This window comes from Narcine bancroftii, chromosome 13 (genome assembly GCF_036971445.1).
Source record: "Narcine bancroftii isolate sNarBan1 chromosome 13, sNarBan1.hap1, whole genome shotgun sequence".
Classification (NCBI taxonomy): domain Eukaryota; kingdom Metazoa; phylum Chordata; class Chondrichthyes; order Torpediniformes; family Narcinidae; genus Narcine; species Narcine bancroftii.
The window spans coordinates 69356644-69375288 of NC_091481.1; the positions used below are offsets into that span (position 1 = coordinate 69356644).

At 47.0% G+C, this 18645-nt stretch overlaps 1 protein-coding gene across 3 annotated transcripts; it reads right to left on the bottom strand.

Annotated features, from left to right (window-relative positions):
• Positions 1 to 2950: 2950 nt before the first annotated feature.
• Positions 2951 to 18645, bottom strand: slc25a17 (solute carrier family 25 member 17). Of its 3 annotated transcripts, XM_069909965.1 has the most exons (9): positions 18478 to 18645; positions 16218 to 16278; positions 7353 to 7419; positions 6984 to 7135; positions 6458 to 6574; positions 6120 to 6265; positions 5799 to 5894; positions 5149 to 5231; positions 2951 to 3801 (listed from the first exon to the last, which is right to left on the bottom strand). In XM_069909965.1, exons 1-9 carry the CDS (start codon positions 18565 to 18567, stop codon positions 3654 to 3656), a joined length of 960 nt encoding a protein of 319 aa, XP_069766066.1. In that variant the 5' UTR covers positions 18568 to 18645; the 3' UTR covers positions 2951 to 3653. The 3 variants fall into 3 exon arrangements, with proteins under 3 accessions (XP_069766066.1, XP_069766067.1, XP_069766068.1); XM_069909966.1 differs by lacking the exon at positions 16218 to 16278 and having other exon boundaries at positions 18478 to 18566; XM_069909967.1 differs by lacking the exons at positions 16218 to 16278; positions 18478 to 18645 and adding an exon at positions 13489 to 13752.

Below are 18645 nucleotides of genomic sequence, written 5' to 3' on the forward strand. Positions count from 1 at the left end.
TCAAATCCCACACTTTCTGTATGGGTTTTCCCCAGGGGGGGAGCTCTGGTTTTCACCCACTTTTTGAAACATATTGGGATTGTAGGTTAATTTGGGAAACACAGGCTCATGGGCTGGAAGGGCCCATTACCATGTGTGTCTAGATATGAACATTTAAAAAAAAAGACACCAACTCTTCTGAATGAGTTGTGTGGTCAGATACTCTCTCAAACGTCACCAGGTGCAGTGACTGGTTGGTTTGGGAACATGGAAGGGGTTGTCAGGTCCACCACAGGCTTCGACCTCCCGTCCACTGTGGACATAGACGCGAGGCGCTGCCTCTGGAAAGCAGTCAACATCGTAAAGGACACCCCACCACCCTGGTCATAATCTCTTCTCACTGCTCCCTCAGGCAGAAGGTGCCAAAACCCAAAGAGCAACTCCTCTAGTCTCTTTCCAACAGCATCTTGAACCTCTCCGTGACACTGATCAGGGACTGTCCTGACTCCACAAAAGGACCAATCTGCACTTGGATAACGGGGAATATCTATGATCGATCTTATCAATTTATTGTTCCTTCCAATTTAATTCAGTTAATTTAACGATGTAACGTTCTACAGTTTTTCTTTACACAGTACATGTTCGGCTGCAGCAAGGAAGAATTCTGGTCCACATGTACAGTGTCTGATAGTAAACTCACCTTTATTATTCTGGGCAGGCAACTGGATGCTCCAGTGGTGGTTGGAGTGAAACACGAAAGTCTGCAGACGCTGTGATGGCAGTAAAAGCTCGGAAAGGCTGGAGGAACTCAGCCGGTCTCACAGCGTCCATATGTTGTGGGCCTTCTTCAAGGTATGTGAAGAAGTGCTCAGGCCTAAAACATTGGTTACCTATCTTTAGACGTTCCGAGACCGGCTGAGTTCCTCCAGCATTTCTGTGCTACCATGCTCCTGCATTCCTGATACACCTCGAGGGATTCCCTTGGAACCGTCTGCAGCTGCTGTGATTGTAGTAAAAACACAAAACTGCTGGAGGAACTCGGCAGCGTTTTGGAGTTTCTGTGTTTTCATGCTGGTTGCTGGTGCCAGGGTCAGGAGGATGACTGCCTCCTGACAAACTATTGCACAGGCAGATGAGGAATTCCACGTCTCCACCACAACTGCCAAAACCTGGATAGGAAAAGTTATGGCGTGTCAGAAACCTCCCTCCCTTCCATCAACACCTCCCAATGCCCATGAAAGCAGTCAGTGTAGCGAAGGACTAACGCCCTCCTGGGAACACCGTCTAGTCGCGAGCAAGATTTTTGAGTAGGGGATCGCAAGCCAACTGATGTGAGGACAGAATCTTTCCTGCTGTTATCAGTCTCCTGAATGAACCTCACTCGTGAGATAATGATGCCCCAACTCTGTTCGAACTAGTCTCTCTCTGGTGCCCCACTCTCGGCACCTGTTTCCTTCTGTTGGACGGACCAACTTGCTGGATATCATGCAAAAAAAAATTCAAAGAGGCTTCCTCGGGCAGAGAATTCCCTAGATTCACCCCTCTCTAGGAAAAACCGCTCCCCCTCCTCTCAGTCCGAAATCTACTCCCCCGAATCCTGAGACTCCTTGACCTAATTTCCACTCAAATTTTGCTTCATGTGAACGGAAATAGTTTACAATTGGTTCTATTGAAGTTAATTGAGGAGAATGCATTGCAGAGAGCACAGAACACAATGTTAGATGCTTGAGAACAAAACTGAGTACTTAATAATGTAATGGATATTGATTCATCAAAGATCTCATAAGATGAGACACATTTCCAAGAAGTCTAAAAATATACAGCCATACATCGACTCACGTCCGGGTTACGTTCTGGAATGCAGATTGATTTGGGCTCAAGTCAATCATAGGTGATATATACAGTACAACTTAAGATACCAGGACACACATACGTATTTACCTAAACCTTTATATTGTACATGCACATACAGATCTGTACTGTTCTATACGTTAGGTATACTCAGCCAGTGCCATCATGGGTACCAATCTTCACTCCATCAAGGACAGGTGCAAGAGACGGTGTCTTAAGAAAGCAGTTTCTATCCTCAAAGACCCTCACCACCCACCAAGCATTCTTCACTCTGCTACCATCGGAAAGGAGGTAAAGGAGCCTCAAGATGAGCACCCAGGACAGCTTCTTCCCCTCCCCCATCAGATTTCTGAACGGACAATGAACCACAGACACTGCCTCACTTTCTCATTTTTTTTTAAAATGCAATTTTTTCACCTGTGATGTTGGGCAAAGCAACGAATTTCATGACATGCTCGTGACAAGAGATTCTGATCTTAAAAAGGGATACATCTTGGCAGGTGTCCTGTATCGGGGAGGAGGAGGATTATAGGTGCTCGGAACTCAACCAGAGAGCGGTGGAAGCTGGTCGATAAACTCCAGAGTGATCACTGGAGGACTGGGCGGGAAGGCAGAGGCGTGTTCGAGGTTGGACCGGACAAGCCTGTCCGCGGTGGCAACCGGTAGTCACTGCCCCACGACACCAGAGACTCCGATCTCGATCTCCTGAGCTGACCACGCAGAGTCTGTGCGCCCTCCCCATGACCGTGTGGGCTCCCCACCCTCTCCCCTCCCGGGTGCTCCCACATCCCAGATGTGCAGGAGTGGGAAGTGGGGGGTAGATTCTGGGCAGAATAATGAGGGATTAGATCAAGGGGTGCCCAAACTTGCTTAGTGCAAGTACCACATGCAGTAAACTTCATGGTAACAATTACGCGATCACAAACCCACGCCCCCTAACACCAGTATTGTGAGCAGCAGCTCGTACCATTCCCATCTCAGCCAACACACCGTAAATGTCGTTGAATAGGACCCAGAATTTCCACCTGAAATGCTGGTTTTTAACAAGTCAAACCACCCCCCCCCCCCCCCCCCCCCCCCAGTAGATGTAGTTAGAAATCCACAATAGTTTAATAACAAATTATCATTTAAAGATTTAAACTTTATTTGGATATTTTAAAATTGACCACAGTGAGCTCCTGTAATAGGTTGTTTGAAGCCTGCACAGGACTGGGCAAATGTACCCCGCGGAGGAGTGCTGAGACTTCGCGTGATGGCGCTGGAGCCGATGGGAAGATGACGGCGTGGTTGAGACTTCGCCAGCAAAGGGAAGAATTTCATACTCGCTATATAGGATGACCCGATTTTAAGGTGAAAATGTTAAGCTTGGAGGATTGTCCTGTACCACGGTATGACACGCATGTGGCTCGCGAACCGCGGTTTGGCCACACCTGGATCAGATAAATGCAAGGTTAATGTCAGCGTGGTTGGCACAGACCTGTTGGCCGAAGGGCCTGATTCAGTGCTGGATCTCTCCCGTGGAGCAAATGAGGGCCCAGGTATGCACCTCTTGCCTTTCACGCCCCCCCCCACCCCCCACTCCGCTCTTGGAGCCGGACAGGTTCCTTCCCCAAGGCTCCTGTACGCTGCAGTGAGAGTCCCCACTGCGCCCCGTGCACACGGCTCTGCAGCAGGGAAGAGCTCGAACACTATCGCTGGAGCTTGCTTTAACCATCAGCCAGAGGCAGTCCCTTCATTATAGAGAGGGAGGGAAGGATTGAGGGGGTGAGAGAGGGAGGGGGTTTGTGATGAATTCAGAGCCCCCGAGGTGCCTCTGGCTGTTGCTAGTTTCTCCCACGAGGAACCAGTCCCGTGATTCGGAACACGAAGCCTGCAATCCTCTCGTAGACGAGGAACATCAGCGCAGAGGTGAGGATCGTCTGCAGCAACTTGGCCTCCAGACCCTTGTAGAGACCGAGGAAGCCTTGCGTCCTGCGGGGGGGGGGGGTGGGTAAGAGGGGCAAGATCAGCTGGAGGGGAGGTCACATCTACTGTCCGAGTTTGAAACGCAGACCACACGTCAGCACAGCTCGAAATGCAGACAGCGTGTATCAGCCGAGCTGGAAACGCAGACCACACGTCAGCACAGCTCGAAATGCAGACAGCGTGTATCAGCCGAGCTCGAAACGCAGACCACACGTCAGCACAGCTCGAAATGCAGACAGTGTGTATCAGCCGAGCTCGAAACACAGATCACAGGAATGGCTGACCCCAAAACACAAACAACAGGTGTCAGCTGAGCTCAGAACACAGACAACACGTTACAGCTGAGCTTGAAACGCAGACAACACATACTGGCATAGATCGAAACGGATGTACCAGCACAGCTTGAAACTGCGGAGCTCGAAGCTGGAAGGGGGAGGGAAGAGGGGCGATCGCTCAGTGTCCCAAGGGGAGGGGAGAGGGTGCAAACTGGAGCGGAGATGGGGATCAGGGAGATCTCCCAGTGAGACCAACAATGCTGCAATATTCCAACACCACTGGACAACCCAGAATCGCTCCAAGCACTGGGATCATGAACCGTCCACTTCCCTCCTCCCTCTGCTCACCCCCCACCTAGCCCCCAACCATATTGAAAGGGCATCATTTGTTCAATTAAACAGGTTCTGACTTTATTCCCTGGAGCGTCAGAGAATGAGGGGAGATTTGATGGAGGTATTTAAAATGATGAGGGGGACAGAGTAAATGTAGATCCGCTTTTTCCACTGAGTGGGTGAGATACAAACCAGTGGACACAGGTTAAGGGTAAAGGTTTAGGGGGAACTTCTTCACACACAGAGTGGTAAGATTGTGGAACAAGATGAAGTGGTGAATGCAGACCCAATTTGGATGGGTACATGGATGAGAGAGGTATGGTGGGTTTTGGGCTGTGTGAAGGTCAGTCGGACTAGACAGAATAATAGCTTGGCACAGACTAGATGGGCTGAAGGGCGTGTTTCTTTGCTGTCATGTTCTGTGGGGAGATGAAGGGTCAAGTCAGCCTTGAAGAGTCGGAGAAGAAAAACCCAAAAGAAAAGGAATACTCATACTACTCGACTAGACATAAAACATACTCAAAGAAGAGTCGGAGAAGTGTGAGGGGCCAAATGCTCTCCTGTCACTCTGCGTGACTCCAGAGACCCCGGGCTGGCACTAGTGTCTGTAACGGGCCAGAGACCAGGAGCCAACTGTGGTCAATGGAGCTAACGTTTGGATATGGGCAGTGGGCAACCTCCCTGGTGAGTCTCTGAGGGGTTTCCCTGTCAGAGTACGTCGCCGGTCAGTGGGGCAGGAACTCACCTCACCCTCTGTCTCAGGAGGTAGAGCATGTGGCGGAGACTTCCCAGGACCCCTCTCTGTCCGCCTGCCTTCTTGTGGCCAAACTGGGGAGAGACAGGAATTACTGAGATCCTGCTACTCACCAGGACCACCCCTCTCCTCACCAGGACCCAGACCCTCACCAGGACTCTGATCCTCAACCTCCCCAACTCTCACCAAGACCCTTCCTCCTCACCGGGACCCATCCCCTCACCCTCCTTGATTCTCACTGAGGAGACCCCTCCTCCTCACCAGGACCCATCCCCTCACCCTCCCCGACTCTCACCGAGACCCCTCCTCCTCACCGGGACCCATCCCCTCAATCTCTCTGACTCACTAGGACTCCAACCCTCATTGGGACCACATTTCACTACAATCTCCCCACACCTCACCAAGATCCTGATAGACATCAGGACCCCCAACACCTCTGTGACCCTGACCCTCACCAGGACCCCGTCCTGCACCAGAACGTGTGGCCAAGACTCGAGGGCAGGGTGTAGCCAGAGGCCGGGGTCATGGACATGGAGACCACTGGTATCTAGCTCCACCCCTCCGTAGTCTGGGCTTCTGGGTTTAGGAAACAGACAAGGCCCATGTTCTATTGAAACAGCCTGTAACTGTTGCACACTTACCCGGAGCAACGACTGGACGGTTTGTAGGGGATACGTCAGCATGGTGGCGATCGTCTTGGCAATGGCTCCGATCACAAACACCTCCAGGGACAACAGCTGAAAGGGCAGGAAGGAACTATCTTCAGAGCCTGGATCTATTCCAACCTCGTGCACTGACACAGGTCCCAGGCCTCACACTGTCCCATGGGCCCTGACACTAGTCCCAGGCCTCGCACCATCACTACCCAAATCCCAGGCCTCATACTGCCAGCTGGGCCCCGATCCTGATCCCAGCCCTCCCACTGCCCGCTGGGCCCTGACCCTCCCCCCGACACCCCGTACCTCAGGCCGCCCTTGCAGCAGCTGCCGCTTTAATCCCTCGTAGACCATGAAGTTGATGGCGGGGTTGAGGACGAGCAGCAGTGAGGGGCAGGTCCCGCTCCACAGCGCCCGGATCCCCTCCTCACGCATCATGGTTGTCACGCCATCTGGAACACAGTACGGGAATGATCGGAGGGGGAGGGAGGGGAACGGAGGCGTGAGCATGGGAGGGGTGGAGGGTCGATGAGTGAGGAGGGAGGGGCACTTGGAAAGTGCAGTGTGGGTGCGCACAGGGACGAGCACAGAGGGAGGGGGAGGGGATATGAGGATGGGCAAGGACGGGGCTGGGGGGCACTGACCTACAATGCCGGTGTAGTTGGTCAGCCGCAGCCCCTCACCCCGGAACGTGGATCCCTGCAGCTTCATCCGGGTGTTCACCACCCACAGTGGAGTGGTCACCAGTACATTTACCACACCTGCAATACATGGATCCCCATCACCAATCAACCCCGCAGACCCCCATCACGGATTCCCAACAACCCCTATTGCTTGCCCCCTCCCCCCCGGCCCTCAGCACAGGGAACACCCCCTCCACAGGGACACAAGCAGGATCCCTGGAACATCCACAGTGGATGGGGTCACAACGCACTGACACAGGCCCCGTCTGGGGGAGGGGGGGGTGGATAGAGAGAGGTTTTTAGAGAAAGGAGGGAGTGATGGAGTGAAAGAGAAAGAGGGATGGGAAGAGAGGGAACAGACAGACGGAGAGATGGGGAAGAGAGAGGGGGAGAGGTGGGGGGGCAGGAAAGGGGGTGAGAGGGGGAGAGAGGGATGGGGGGAAAAGAAAGGGGTTGAGGGCAGTTGTTATCACAGACACCTACCTACCAGAGACAAAGCCCATGACCAGGTCCTTGCTGTTGGAGGAGGGTTGGCCTTGCAACCAGAATTTCTTTAGCATGTTGAAGGTGTAGAAGTAGACGAAGTTTGAGCAGCAGAGACTGGAGATGGCGGGAAACCAGCTGCGATACACAGCCGGCCTGGAGAGGAGAGGAGGCAGGTCCGTCAGTTCCTACGGCGAGGGAGGGGCGTGTCTGACCCCTCCCCCACCCATAGGATCCTCCTCTCCTGCCCTCATTACCAAACAGGTGTTCAACACCAGCACAGACCTCAGAATAACAATGGGCAGAAACTGACAATTCGGCCCATCTACTGCAATGCCGACTCCTGCTCCCATTTCTCGTGCTTAGTACTCACAGGCCTTCCTCCTTGATGATGTTGGCCATGACGACAAGGGTTGATTTCGCCTTCATCTTCTCATCCACTGCAACAAAGGTATGTCCGGTCAACACAAAAGATCGCTGTGGAAGCAGAAGTCAGCCCATCGAGTCTGCCCCGCCATTCTAATCGCGAGCTGGTCCATTCCCCCACTCAGGCCTTCTTCCCGTAACCAGATACCCTGACTAATCAAATACCAGTCGATCTCTGTCTTAAATACACCCAACAATATCACTTCCACAGAATCACGACCTTCTAACTAAAACATCTGTTTAAATTGACATCCCTTTATCCTTAAATTATGCTCTCTTGTCCTAGACTTCCCCCCCACCCCCACCATGATCCCCTCTCCCTTACCCACCCTAAATCAGATTTGGGTTTGGGGTATATCCACGCCGCTTTCCCTTCCCTCCATTGGGGTCTGAGCCAATCAGATGGTGAGGAGCTGGAGGAAAAGCGAGCTGAGCAGTGTCCACAGAGAGAGATGGGTGGTCCCTGGAAAGGGTCTTGAGCTGGAGCGCTACCCAGTTCTCTCCACGGACGTCGCCTGCCTTGCTGGATCCCTCCGGCTTTGCCCAAGACTATCGCTCTAGCGCCTGGCGGGGGCCTGCCTTTCTGCTCCACCGGCCCCATCTCCACTCTACTCACCCGTGGGTGAATCGAGGTACCGGGTGGGGAGGATCGCTGTGTTTTTTAAAAAAAGATGTCATCCGTTTGGGAAGAAACAGTTATTAAGTCTCCTCTCATCCTTTTTTATGAATATTTAATTTTATTTATGATTTTCCACTCAAACAGTTATCAATATCAATGTTAACGTGGTCAGCATTGAAAACAATTTAGAATAATCCATAATGTACAGTTTCTGAAGAGTTCATGCTCTTTATTTCTAACCCCCCCACCCCATTTGACACTGGACATATAAGCAACCACGCATCCACAGGACACTACAGAGATACATTACAAAGGGGAGAAATATCTGTGAAGATTTGGTGGGTCTGTCATGACACAGTGGGCAGAGCACAAGCTGTTTTAATTTCTTGACTTTGGGAAAAATTGGACCCACTTCCACCCCCCCACCCCACCACAATGCCCCCCTCCCAAACTGTGCAGGGGTGGGCAGAGGCAGGATATGATGGTCTATTATAGACATAGTCCCACAAAATTTAAATATGGTTGCCAAATTTCTTTGAAGGTGTCATTTTTTTTTCCCCCTTAAGTTGCAAGTGATTTTCTCCAGGGGAACGCAGCTTTGCGTTTCCATGTTCCAGCGCGAGATGCTCAGGCAGGAGTCAGATTTCCACCAGGTAACCGCTATGCGCTTCCTGACCACCGCCAGTGCGATCATCACAAATTGAATTTGGACAGCTTCATTGCAAGTCTTATGAACAACTCAGAGTCTTGCGGGAATTCTTTACCTATATGATTTTTTTCCCTGGGGCTTGGCCTAGTTCCACCCAAAAGGATCTCATCTTGGTACGTCCAGGTTGCGTGCACACACACATACTGCATCTAAAACATTGGACTGGATAAAGAAGATAGAAATAGGAGAATAAGGAAAATGTTGGATGTTGTAGGAATGTTGTCTGGTAAAGAGTTGCAAATAAGAAAACAGAAATGGAAAAGGAGGAAAGGTAATGATGGAAAAACGGAAAGAGAAGATAAACAAAATATAAAATGGCTACGCTGAACTATATGACTTTAAATATTAATGGAATACATAACCAAATTAAAAGGAAGAAACTACTAAATTTACTGAAAAAGGAAAAAATAGATATAGCATTTGTCCAGGAAACACACTTAACTGAATTGGAGCACAAGAAATTAAAGAGAGATTGGGTAGGACATGTAACAGCAGCATCGTATAATTCAAAAGCAAGAGGAGTGGCTATATTAATTAGCAAAAATGTGCCATTTAAAATAGAAGAGGAAATAATAGATCCAGCAGGGAGATATGTTATGATAAAATGTCAGATATATTCGGAGCTTTGGAATCTACTTAATATATATTCACCTAACGAAGAAGATCAAAAGTTTATGCAAGATATCTTTTTGAAGGTAGCTAATACGCAAGGGAACATACTAATAGGAGGGGATTTCAATCTGAATTTGGATCCAAATATGGATAAAACGGGGAAAAAAATTAACAGGAAGAACAAAGTAACCAAATTTATAATTAAATCAATGCAAGAAATGAAACTTGTGGACATATGGAGGAAACAAAACCCAAAAGAAAAGGAATACTCATACTACTCGACTAGACATAAAACATACTCAAGAATAGACCTATTTTTGTTATCAGCTAGTATGCAGGATAGAGTAAGAAAAACAGAATATAAAGCGAGAATGCTATCGGACCATTCACCCTTAATACTGACAGTAAAGCTAGAGGACATCCCTCCAAGAATGTATAGATGGAGATTAAACCCCATGCTACTTAAAAGAGAGGATTTTAGAGAATTTATTGAAAAACAATTAAAAATGTACTTTGAAGTAAATACGGAATCAGTGGAAGATAAGTTTATACTATGGGACGCAATGAAAGCATTCATTAGAGGACAAATAATAAGTTATGCAACCAAGATGAAGAAGGACTATAATCAGGAAACAGAGCAGTTGGAAAGGGAAATAGTAAACATAGAAAAAAAATTAGCAATAAAGGAAGATACAACCAAAAGAAGAGAATTGGCGGATAAAAAAATAAAATATGAAACATTACAAACATATAAGGTAGAGAAGAATATAATGAAGACAAAACAGAAATATTATGAACTGGGTGAAAAAACGCACAAAATCCTAGCATGGCAGCTTAAGACAGAGCAAGCTAAGAAAATGGTATTGGCATCAAGGAAAAAAGACAAACAAATTACATATAATCCAAAAGAAATTAAGGAAAACTTTAGAGAATTCTATGAACAATTATACCGAACTGAAAACGAAGGGAAAGAGGGAAAATAGATGAATTTTTGACTAAAATTGAACTACCAAAACTACAAATAGAGGAACAAAATAAATTAACAGAACCATTTGGAACAGTAGAAATACAAGAGATAATAAAAAAATTACCAAATAATAAGACACCAGGAGAGGATGGACTCCCAATAGAATTCTACAAAACATTTAAAGACCTATTAATACCGCCCCTCCTGGATGTAATCAACCAGATTGATGAGACACAAAACTTACCAGATTCATGTAAAACAGCAATAATTACAGTGATACTAAAACAAGGGAAAGATCCACTCTCACCAGCGTCATATAGACCAATATCTCTGCTAAACACAGATTATAAGATAATAGCTAAACTATTAGCGAACAGATTAGCAGAACAGGTACCGAAAATGGTAAATTTAGACCAAACTGGATTTATCAAAAAAAGACGCATAACAGACAATATTTGTAAATTTATTAACTTAATTCATGCAGTAGAAGGAAATAAAGCACCTGCAGTAGCAGTTGCTTTAGACGCAGAGAAGGCCTTCGACAGAGTAGAATGGAATTACTTGTTCAAAGTATTGCAAAAATTTAGTTTACCGGAGAAGTATATTAATTGGATTAAAGCATTATATAAGGGACCGTTAGCGAAAGTGACAGTAAATGGACATGTATCAAAGCAATTTAACTTAAGCAGGTCAACGCGGCAGGGATGCCCACTATCACCATTATTGTTTGCGCTAGCTATAGAACCACTAGCAGAATCGATAAGAATAGATAATAATATAAAAGGAATAAAAATAAAAGACAGGGAATATAAAATCAGTCTATTTGCGGATGATGTGATAGTGTACTTAACAGAACCAGAACTATCAATAAAAGAACTATATAAGAAATTGAAGGAATATGGAGAAGTGTCGGGATACAAGATAAACGTAAATAAAAGTGAAGCAATGCCTATGAATAACGCGGATTTCTCAAAATTTAAGAAGGAATCCCCATTCAGATGGCAAATGCAGGCAATAAGATACCTAGGTGTACAAATAAACAAAAATCTAGGCCAATTATATAAACTCAATTACAATCCACTAATGAAAAAATTACAGGACGATTTAGAGCATTGGAAAGAGCTACCACTAACACTGATAGGAAGGATAAACTGTATTAAAATGAACATTTTTCCAAGGATACTATACTTATTTCAGGCATTGCCAATACAACTGACAGAAAAATTCTTCAAAGAGTTAAAGAAAATAATAAGGAAATTTTTATGGAGAGGGGGGAAACCGAGGATAGCACTAGATAAATTAACAGAATGGTATAAACAAGGAGGCTTACAATTGCCAAACTTCAAAAATTATTATAGAGCCGCACAATTAAGGTACCTATCAGATTTTTATCAAACAAGGGAAAAACCAGACTGGACGAGATTAGAATTAGATAAAATAGGGGAAAAAATACCTGAACACATATTATATAAATGGGACGAAAAATTGGTACAACATAGAACTTCTCCAGTATTACACCATCTCCTCAATATATGGAAGAAGATTCATGTAGAAAGAAATAAAACAAATTATCAATTACCAAAGCTAATATTGACGCAAAATAAGCTACTCCCTTTTACAATAGACAACCTTGCCTTTAGAAAATGGGAAAAAAAAGGGATTAAAAGAATAGAAAATTGTTTTTCAGGAAGTAGATTCTTATCCTTTGAACAAATGAGAGATAAGTACAATATAACTGGAGATACAGCGCTGGCATATTACCAACTGAGATCCTACTTGAAAGATAAATTAGGAAGCAATTTGAGTTTACCAGAGGGAAGTAACCTTGAATATGTGATTACAGATACAATGTTAATCAAAAGATTTATAACAAATATGTATATTAAACTGCAAGAAAAGGAGAATGAAGAAACAAATGGTAAAACTAAACAAAAATGGGAACAAGATTTAAATATAAAGATAAAAAAGGAAACATGGGAGAAATTATGTTCTGGAACGACGAGAAATACAATAAATACGAGGCTGCGTATGATACAATATAATTGGTTACACAGACTATACATTACACCGCAAAAGTTAAATAAATGGGACCCAACAGTATCTGATAGATGTTTTCGATGTAAAAAAGAAAGGGGAACAACAATTCATGCAATCTGGACATGTGAGAGAGTAGAAAAATTTTGGGATGATCTCAATCAGATATTAAATAAAATAACAGAAAACAATATACCAAAGAATCCAGAGATCTTTCTCCTAAGTAACATAAAAAATAAAGAATTTGGAATTGACTTGGAAGATGCACAAAAAAGATTTGTTAAGATAGCCCTAGCCGTAGCAAAAAAATGTATCATGTCAACCTGGAAATTGGAAGATAATTTGAAAATACAACAATGGTATATAGAAATGAATAAATGTATTCCATTAGAAAAAATAACATATAGTTTAAGAAATAATATTGAAATATTCGAACAAGTATGGGAGCCTTACATTAAATACAATAGCGAAAACCTACCGGGGACAAACATTACCTAAGTTGATGGAAGGAGAAGGAAAGAAAAGAATGGACTCTGTAGAATTTCTGGTGTATTTTTGTTGAATGACAACATTGTCTGACTGAATTAATGCAACCTAGATTGTATACCTAAAATGGATGAGGGGGGGGGGTGGGGGGGTGGCTTGGGAGGAGGGGGGGAGAAAAAGTCACTGTAAATGTGTGAAAAAGAAAAAGTGTATATCATGGCTATTGTGATTTATGGTGTGAAAAAAAAATTAAAAAAAAAACAAAAAAAAACATTGGACTGATAATTCTGATTTAGATCTCATCTTTCTTTGCTCCAAAAAGAAAAGTCCCACCTCTGCTAATTTTGCCTCATAAGACTTACTTTCCAATCTAGACAACATCCTGCTAAATCTCCTCTGCCCCCTTCTCCGTAGCTTCCACATCTTTCCTGTAATGAGGTGACCAGAACTGAACTCACCAGAGATTTATGGAGCCAGCAACATTACCTCAAGACTCCTGGACTCAATCCCTTGATTAATGAAGCCCAGCAAACTGTCCTATCAACCTGCGCGGCGACCATAAGAGATCTATGGATTTGGACCCCAAGGTCCCTCTCTTCTTCCACACTGTTCAGTTTCTGACCATTAACCATGTTTGACCTTCTGCAATGCATCACCTCGCACTTTCTCCAGGGTCTACAGACTTGAGTCTGCTGACATTAAACAACACGTAGGAAAGATTGGAAAAAGGGCAGCACGGTCAGCTCGATGCCGTTAACAGCGCCAGCAACCCAGGTTCGAATCCTGTGTTTTTCATAAGGAGTTCGCATGTTCTCCCTGTGGGTTTTCCACGGGTTGCTCCCTTCAGAACTTTCAGGGGTCGTAAGTCCATTAGTTTGTAATTGGGCGGCACAGGTTTCAATGGCCAGAATTGGCTTTCACTGGGCTGAAAATAAAACAATTTAAAAGTGATTGGAGGTTTAAACAACAGACCCAGTGAGGAGTCGGCTTCTAACATGGGCTGGGGACAGGATGAGGGATGTCGGCATTCCGTGATCTGAAACTTTAAGCGAGGAGCGACAACGGGCTCTCTCAGGCATGCAGGAGGTGGTGGTGGTGGGGGAGAGGGCGGGTGAAGCGTTCAACTGTCGAGGCCGTAAGGAGGTATTGAGGGGAGAGCAATATCACCGTTCTCGTAGTGGACGGACAGACATCGAGAACAATGAGATCTCCTCCAGACATTGTCACGCTGATTTGGGCAAGAACATTGACATAGAACACGACAGAAACAGGCCCTCCAGCCCTTCTAATCCATGCCTAGTCCAAATGAACTGCACCCAGTTCATTGCCCTCCATACCTCTCCCCTCCATGTACCAGTCCAAATTCTTCTTAAATGTTAAAATTGAGCCTGCATTCACCACCTCAGCTGGCAACTCGTTCCACACTCCCACCACTCTCTGTGTGAAAAAGTTCCCCCTAAACCTTTCCCCTTTCACCTTTAACCCACGTCCACTGGAATTGATTGAGTGAATGTAGAGTCTTTTGCCCAGAGTAGGGGAAATCGTTAACCAGAGGACACAGGTTTAAGGTGGGGGAACTGGAGTGTTATACAGAGGGTAGTGGGTGTGTGGAACGGGCTTCCGGAGGAGGTGGTTGAGGCAGGGACTGTTGCAACATTTAAGAACATGGGCAGATATGATGGTATTGGAGGGATATGAACTAAATGCAGGCAGATGTGTCTGGTGTGGGTGGGACATCATGGCCGCCATAAGCTGGTTGGACCGAAGAACATTTCCATGTCATGTGACTCTGCAACTTGCCCAACGTCAGGGTGAGCACATTTAGGGGCATCTCACTGCCTGTATCCCTGGGAGCATCCTCAGTCCAACATTTCCATTACTGTTCAGCCCATCTAGGTTTATGCTGGCTCTCAAGATCAATTCCATTTCACTCTCATTTCCTTGCAAGTTATGCAGGAGTGAAAATCTTTCTGTTCTGTGGGAACTTATCTCAACCCACTTGCAAACATTCAAATCCTTGGCCTTTTGGCAGCTGCAGTCTAACCAATTTTACCCCAACAATTAGAACATCAGTTCTTGAATCTGAGGCAGATGTTCTGAAGATGCTGAGAAGTTTACAAAAATAGAAAAGGCTGGAAACATTTCAAGCTGTGTCCGTGAAGAGAAATGCAGAGAGTACCCCTCTTCCCTCCCTGTCTCCTCCTCCTCTTTCCTGCTTCCTCTCCCCCTGCCCCCCTCTCTCTCCCCCTGCCCCCTCTCTCTCCCCCTGCCCCCCTCTCTCTCCCCCTGCCCCCTCCTCTCTCCCCCTGCCCCCCTCCTCTCTCCCCCTGCCGCCCCCTCTCTCCCCCTGCCCCCCCCCTCTCTCCCCCTGCCCCCCTCTCTCTCCCCCTGCCCCCCTCTCTCTCCCCCTGCCCCCCTCTCTCTCCCCCTGCCCCCCTCTCTCCCCCTGCCCCCCTCTCTCTCCCCCTGCCCCCCTCTCTCTCCCCCTGCCCCCCTCTCTCTCCCCCTGCCCCCCTCTCTCTCCCCCTGCCCCCCTCTCTCTCCCCCTGCCCCCCTCTCTCTCCCCCTGCCCCCCTCTCTCTCCCCCTGCCCCCCTCTCTCTCCCCCTGCCCCCCTCTCTCCCCCTGCCCCCCTCTCTCTCCCCCTGCCCCCCTCTCTCTCCCCCTGCCCCCCTCTCTCTCCCCCTGCCCCCCTCTCTCTCCCCCTGCCCCCCTCTCTCTCCCCCTGCCCCCCTCTCTCTCCCCCTGCCCCCCTCTCTCTCCCCCTGCCCCCCTCTCTCTCCCCCTGCCCCCCTCTCTCTCCCCCTGCCCCCCTCTCTCTCCCCCTGCCCCCCTCTCTCTCCCCCTGCCCCCCTCTCTCTCCCCCTGCCCCCCTCTCTCTCCCCCTGCCCCCCTCTCTCTCCCCCTGCCCCCCTCTCTCTCTCCCCCTGCCCCCCTCTCTCTCTCCCCCTGCCCCCCTCTCTCTCTCCCCCTGCCCCCCTCTCTCTCTCCCCCTGCCCCCCTCTCTCTCCCCCTGCCCCCCTCTCTCCCCCTGCACCCCTCTCTCTCCCCTGCCCCCCTCCCTCTCCCCCCCTGCTCCCCTCTCTCTCTTTCTCCCTGCCCCTCTCTCTCCCCCCCCACTTCTCTCTATCTCTCCCACTCTCCTTGTCCCCATTAAATAACAGGAATTTTCACTCCTGACGCAAGGAATTCTTTGCTTCCTGGCCGAGTTGTGAAAGCAGTGGATAACAATGACATTACAATGTGGACAGTGTCCTCAAGCCTCACCCATTCCTTTGGGAATGAATGAAGTGACAGAGCGTGGAACTGTCATTGATGGCTGCAGGACCCCAACCCCCAAGAGGGGTAAGACTGAGGTGCGGCGGGAGGACAGTCCAGACTCTTACCCTGAAGTCTCAAGCGAGTGGTGTCCAGAGGGTAGAAGAGGGTCATCGCAGTCACACCCCCCTGCACAGAAGAGAGAGAGAGAATGAGAGTGGGAGATGAGCTGCTTCCTGCAGTGCAAGTCCATGCACCCAAGGACCTCAGCTGGAAACAGGGGTGGTGGGGGCAAACATTCAGGGGCTTGCCAGTATGAGAGTAGGAAAAGAGGCAGACACAGCCTTCTTCTCAACCCACTGCCTCATCCGCTGCCCTTCACCAAACCATTAACTATAGGAACTGAATTTGGTTTTAACCACAAGGGGTGTTGTTTGGAGGTATACGGTCCAGAAACTGGCAAATGGGTCTGGTTTGGTCAGCATGGAGAAGATGGTCAGAAGGGCCAGGTAACATACTGCAGACATCTGTGACCATTAACCTCTGGATGTGATGGATTCCACATCACAAAGGTCAAAGGGTCTGCATGAGGCCAGCATGAAATGGGGAAAATCAGCCAGAAACAAACTCTTCGGCCCATATAGTCCATGTCCAAAGATTATTCTCCCACTGTCCTGCATCCGGACCACAGCCCTCCATACACCTCCCATCCAAATTTTTCTTTAATATCAAAATCAAGCCCACATTACCCATTTCAGCTGGCACCACAATCTACATTCTCACTGCTCTCTGCATGAAGAAGTTCTCCCTAATATTCCCTTTAAACATCTCACCATACATTTTAGATACAATGAAGAATGGAATCGTCTAGGAAATAAAACTTTTAACGATCTTTTCATCCAACAAAATTATGCATCTTTACAACAATTGATGATGAAATTTAATCTGCCAAACTCATTTTTTTTTTTCGATATTATCAAATGAGGCATTTTATTTGTTCTAAACTTTCAGCGTTTCCATGTCTCCCAGATCCAAATTTCATAGATGAACTTTTTAAATTACAATCTATACTTAAAGATATATCTGCCTTATATTATAAAATATTGAATTTAAAAAGTTTCTTTAATTAGGATCAAAACTGAATGGGAGAATAATCTTAATGTATCTATTTCTGAAGAAGACTGGATTTCAGTTTTGGATGTTATCTCATCTCTATGCGCTCGGCAGTTTCATTCAATATAAAGTGGTGCTTAGAGTCCACTTTTCTAAAGTTAAGCTCACTTGAATCTACCCAGATATCAACTCATTGTGTGACAACTAAGCCTCTTTGATACATACGTTTCAGTTTTTTCCTAATTTAGCAGATTATTGGATGGCTATTTTCAGAACATTTCTGGCCATTTTTGGGATTGATCTAGAACCACGTCCATTGATTGCAACATTTGGCTTCTCCAGTGATTTAAAGGTATATTTAACGTCGAACCAAAAACAGATCTTAGCATTTTCTACATTACTGGCCTAAAGTGGAATATTGTTGAAATGGAAAGAGGACTTTCCACCCACCCATAGATAATGGTTACTGGATATTATGTTCTAAGTTTGGGGGAGCGAAAAATATCAGACATAATGTTAAGAAGATTAAGATCTCATTTGATAAAACTTGGGCTCCATTTATTTCTTACTCTCATAACTGGAATGATCAAGGTGCGGGGGTGCAGTAAATGGGCGTGTTTCTCAGATCTTCAGAGGCCGATGATCAATTTCAAGTCTGCTTGAATACCAATTTCAACCTTGTTGGTGGATAGGGTCAGATCTTCATAATCAACTTTAAAAATAAATAGAACGCCTCTCCGTGGCAGGTGGAATTTAATGCAGACAAGTGTGAGGTGTTGCACTTTTGGAAGACTAACCAAGATGGGATGTACACGGTAAGCAGTAGGGCACTAAGGAGTGCGGTAGAATGGAGGGATCCAGGAATGCAGACGCATAATTCCTTGAAAGTGGCGTCACAGGTAAATAGGGTCGTAAAGAGAGCTTTTGGCATGTTGGCCGACATAAATCTCAGCCCAGGGAAGCAGTTGAGGCTGCCTCATTAAATGCATTTAAGACAGTTAGATAAAGCACCTCACCTTCAGCCTGGGTCCTAATGTATGGATAGGAATGTCTCACTATATGCCCTAACACCAGAGTTGAGTCACCCCTCAGCTAAACTACTTAATTATAATGTCCTTTTCCATGTATCTTTGTTTTTATATTTACATTATAATCCACACTCACACACACACATATATATCTGTATTTCACTGTCTGTTTCCCCTCAGGAAGGTACATCTTTCAGCCCCAGCTCAGGCAGCGCTGAGTGCCGGCGGCGGGGCCCAGCGACCTTACCACGGCCCCGGCTACGGCGTGCACCAGGCTCTCATAGGACACGGCGTGATCCATCGGGGAACCGACGTCCCCTCGCTCCTTCTCGCCCATCACCGGAACCGAACCGCGGGCAACTCTCCCAGCGGCGCCGCTCGCAACCCGACAGAGAGTAACCAACTTCCGCCGCTC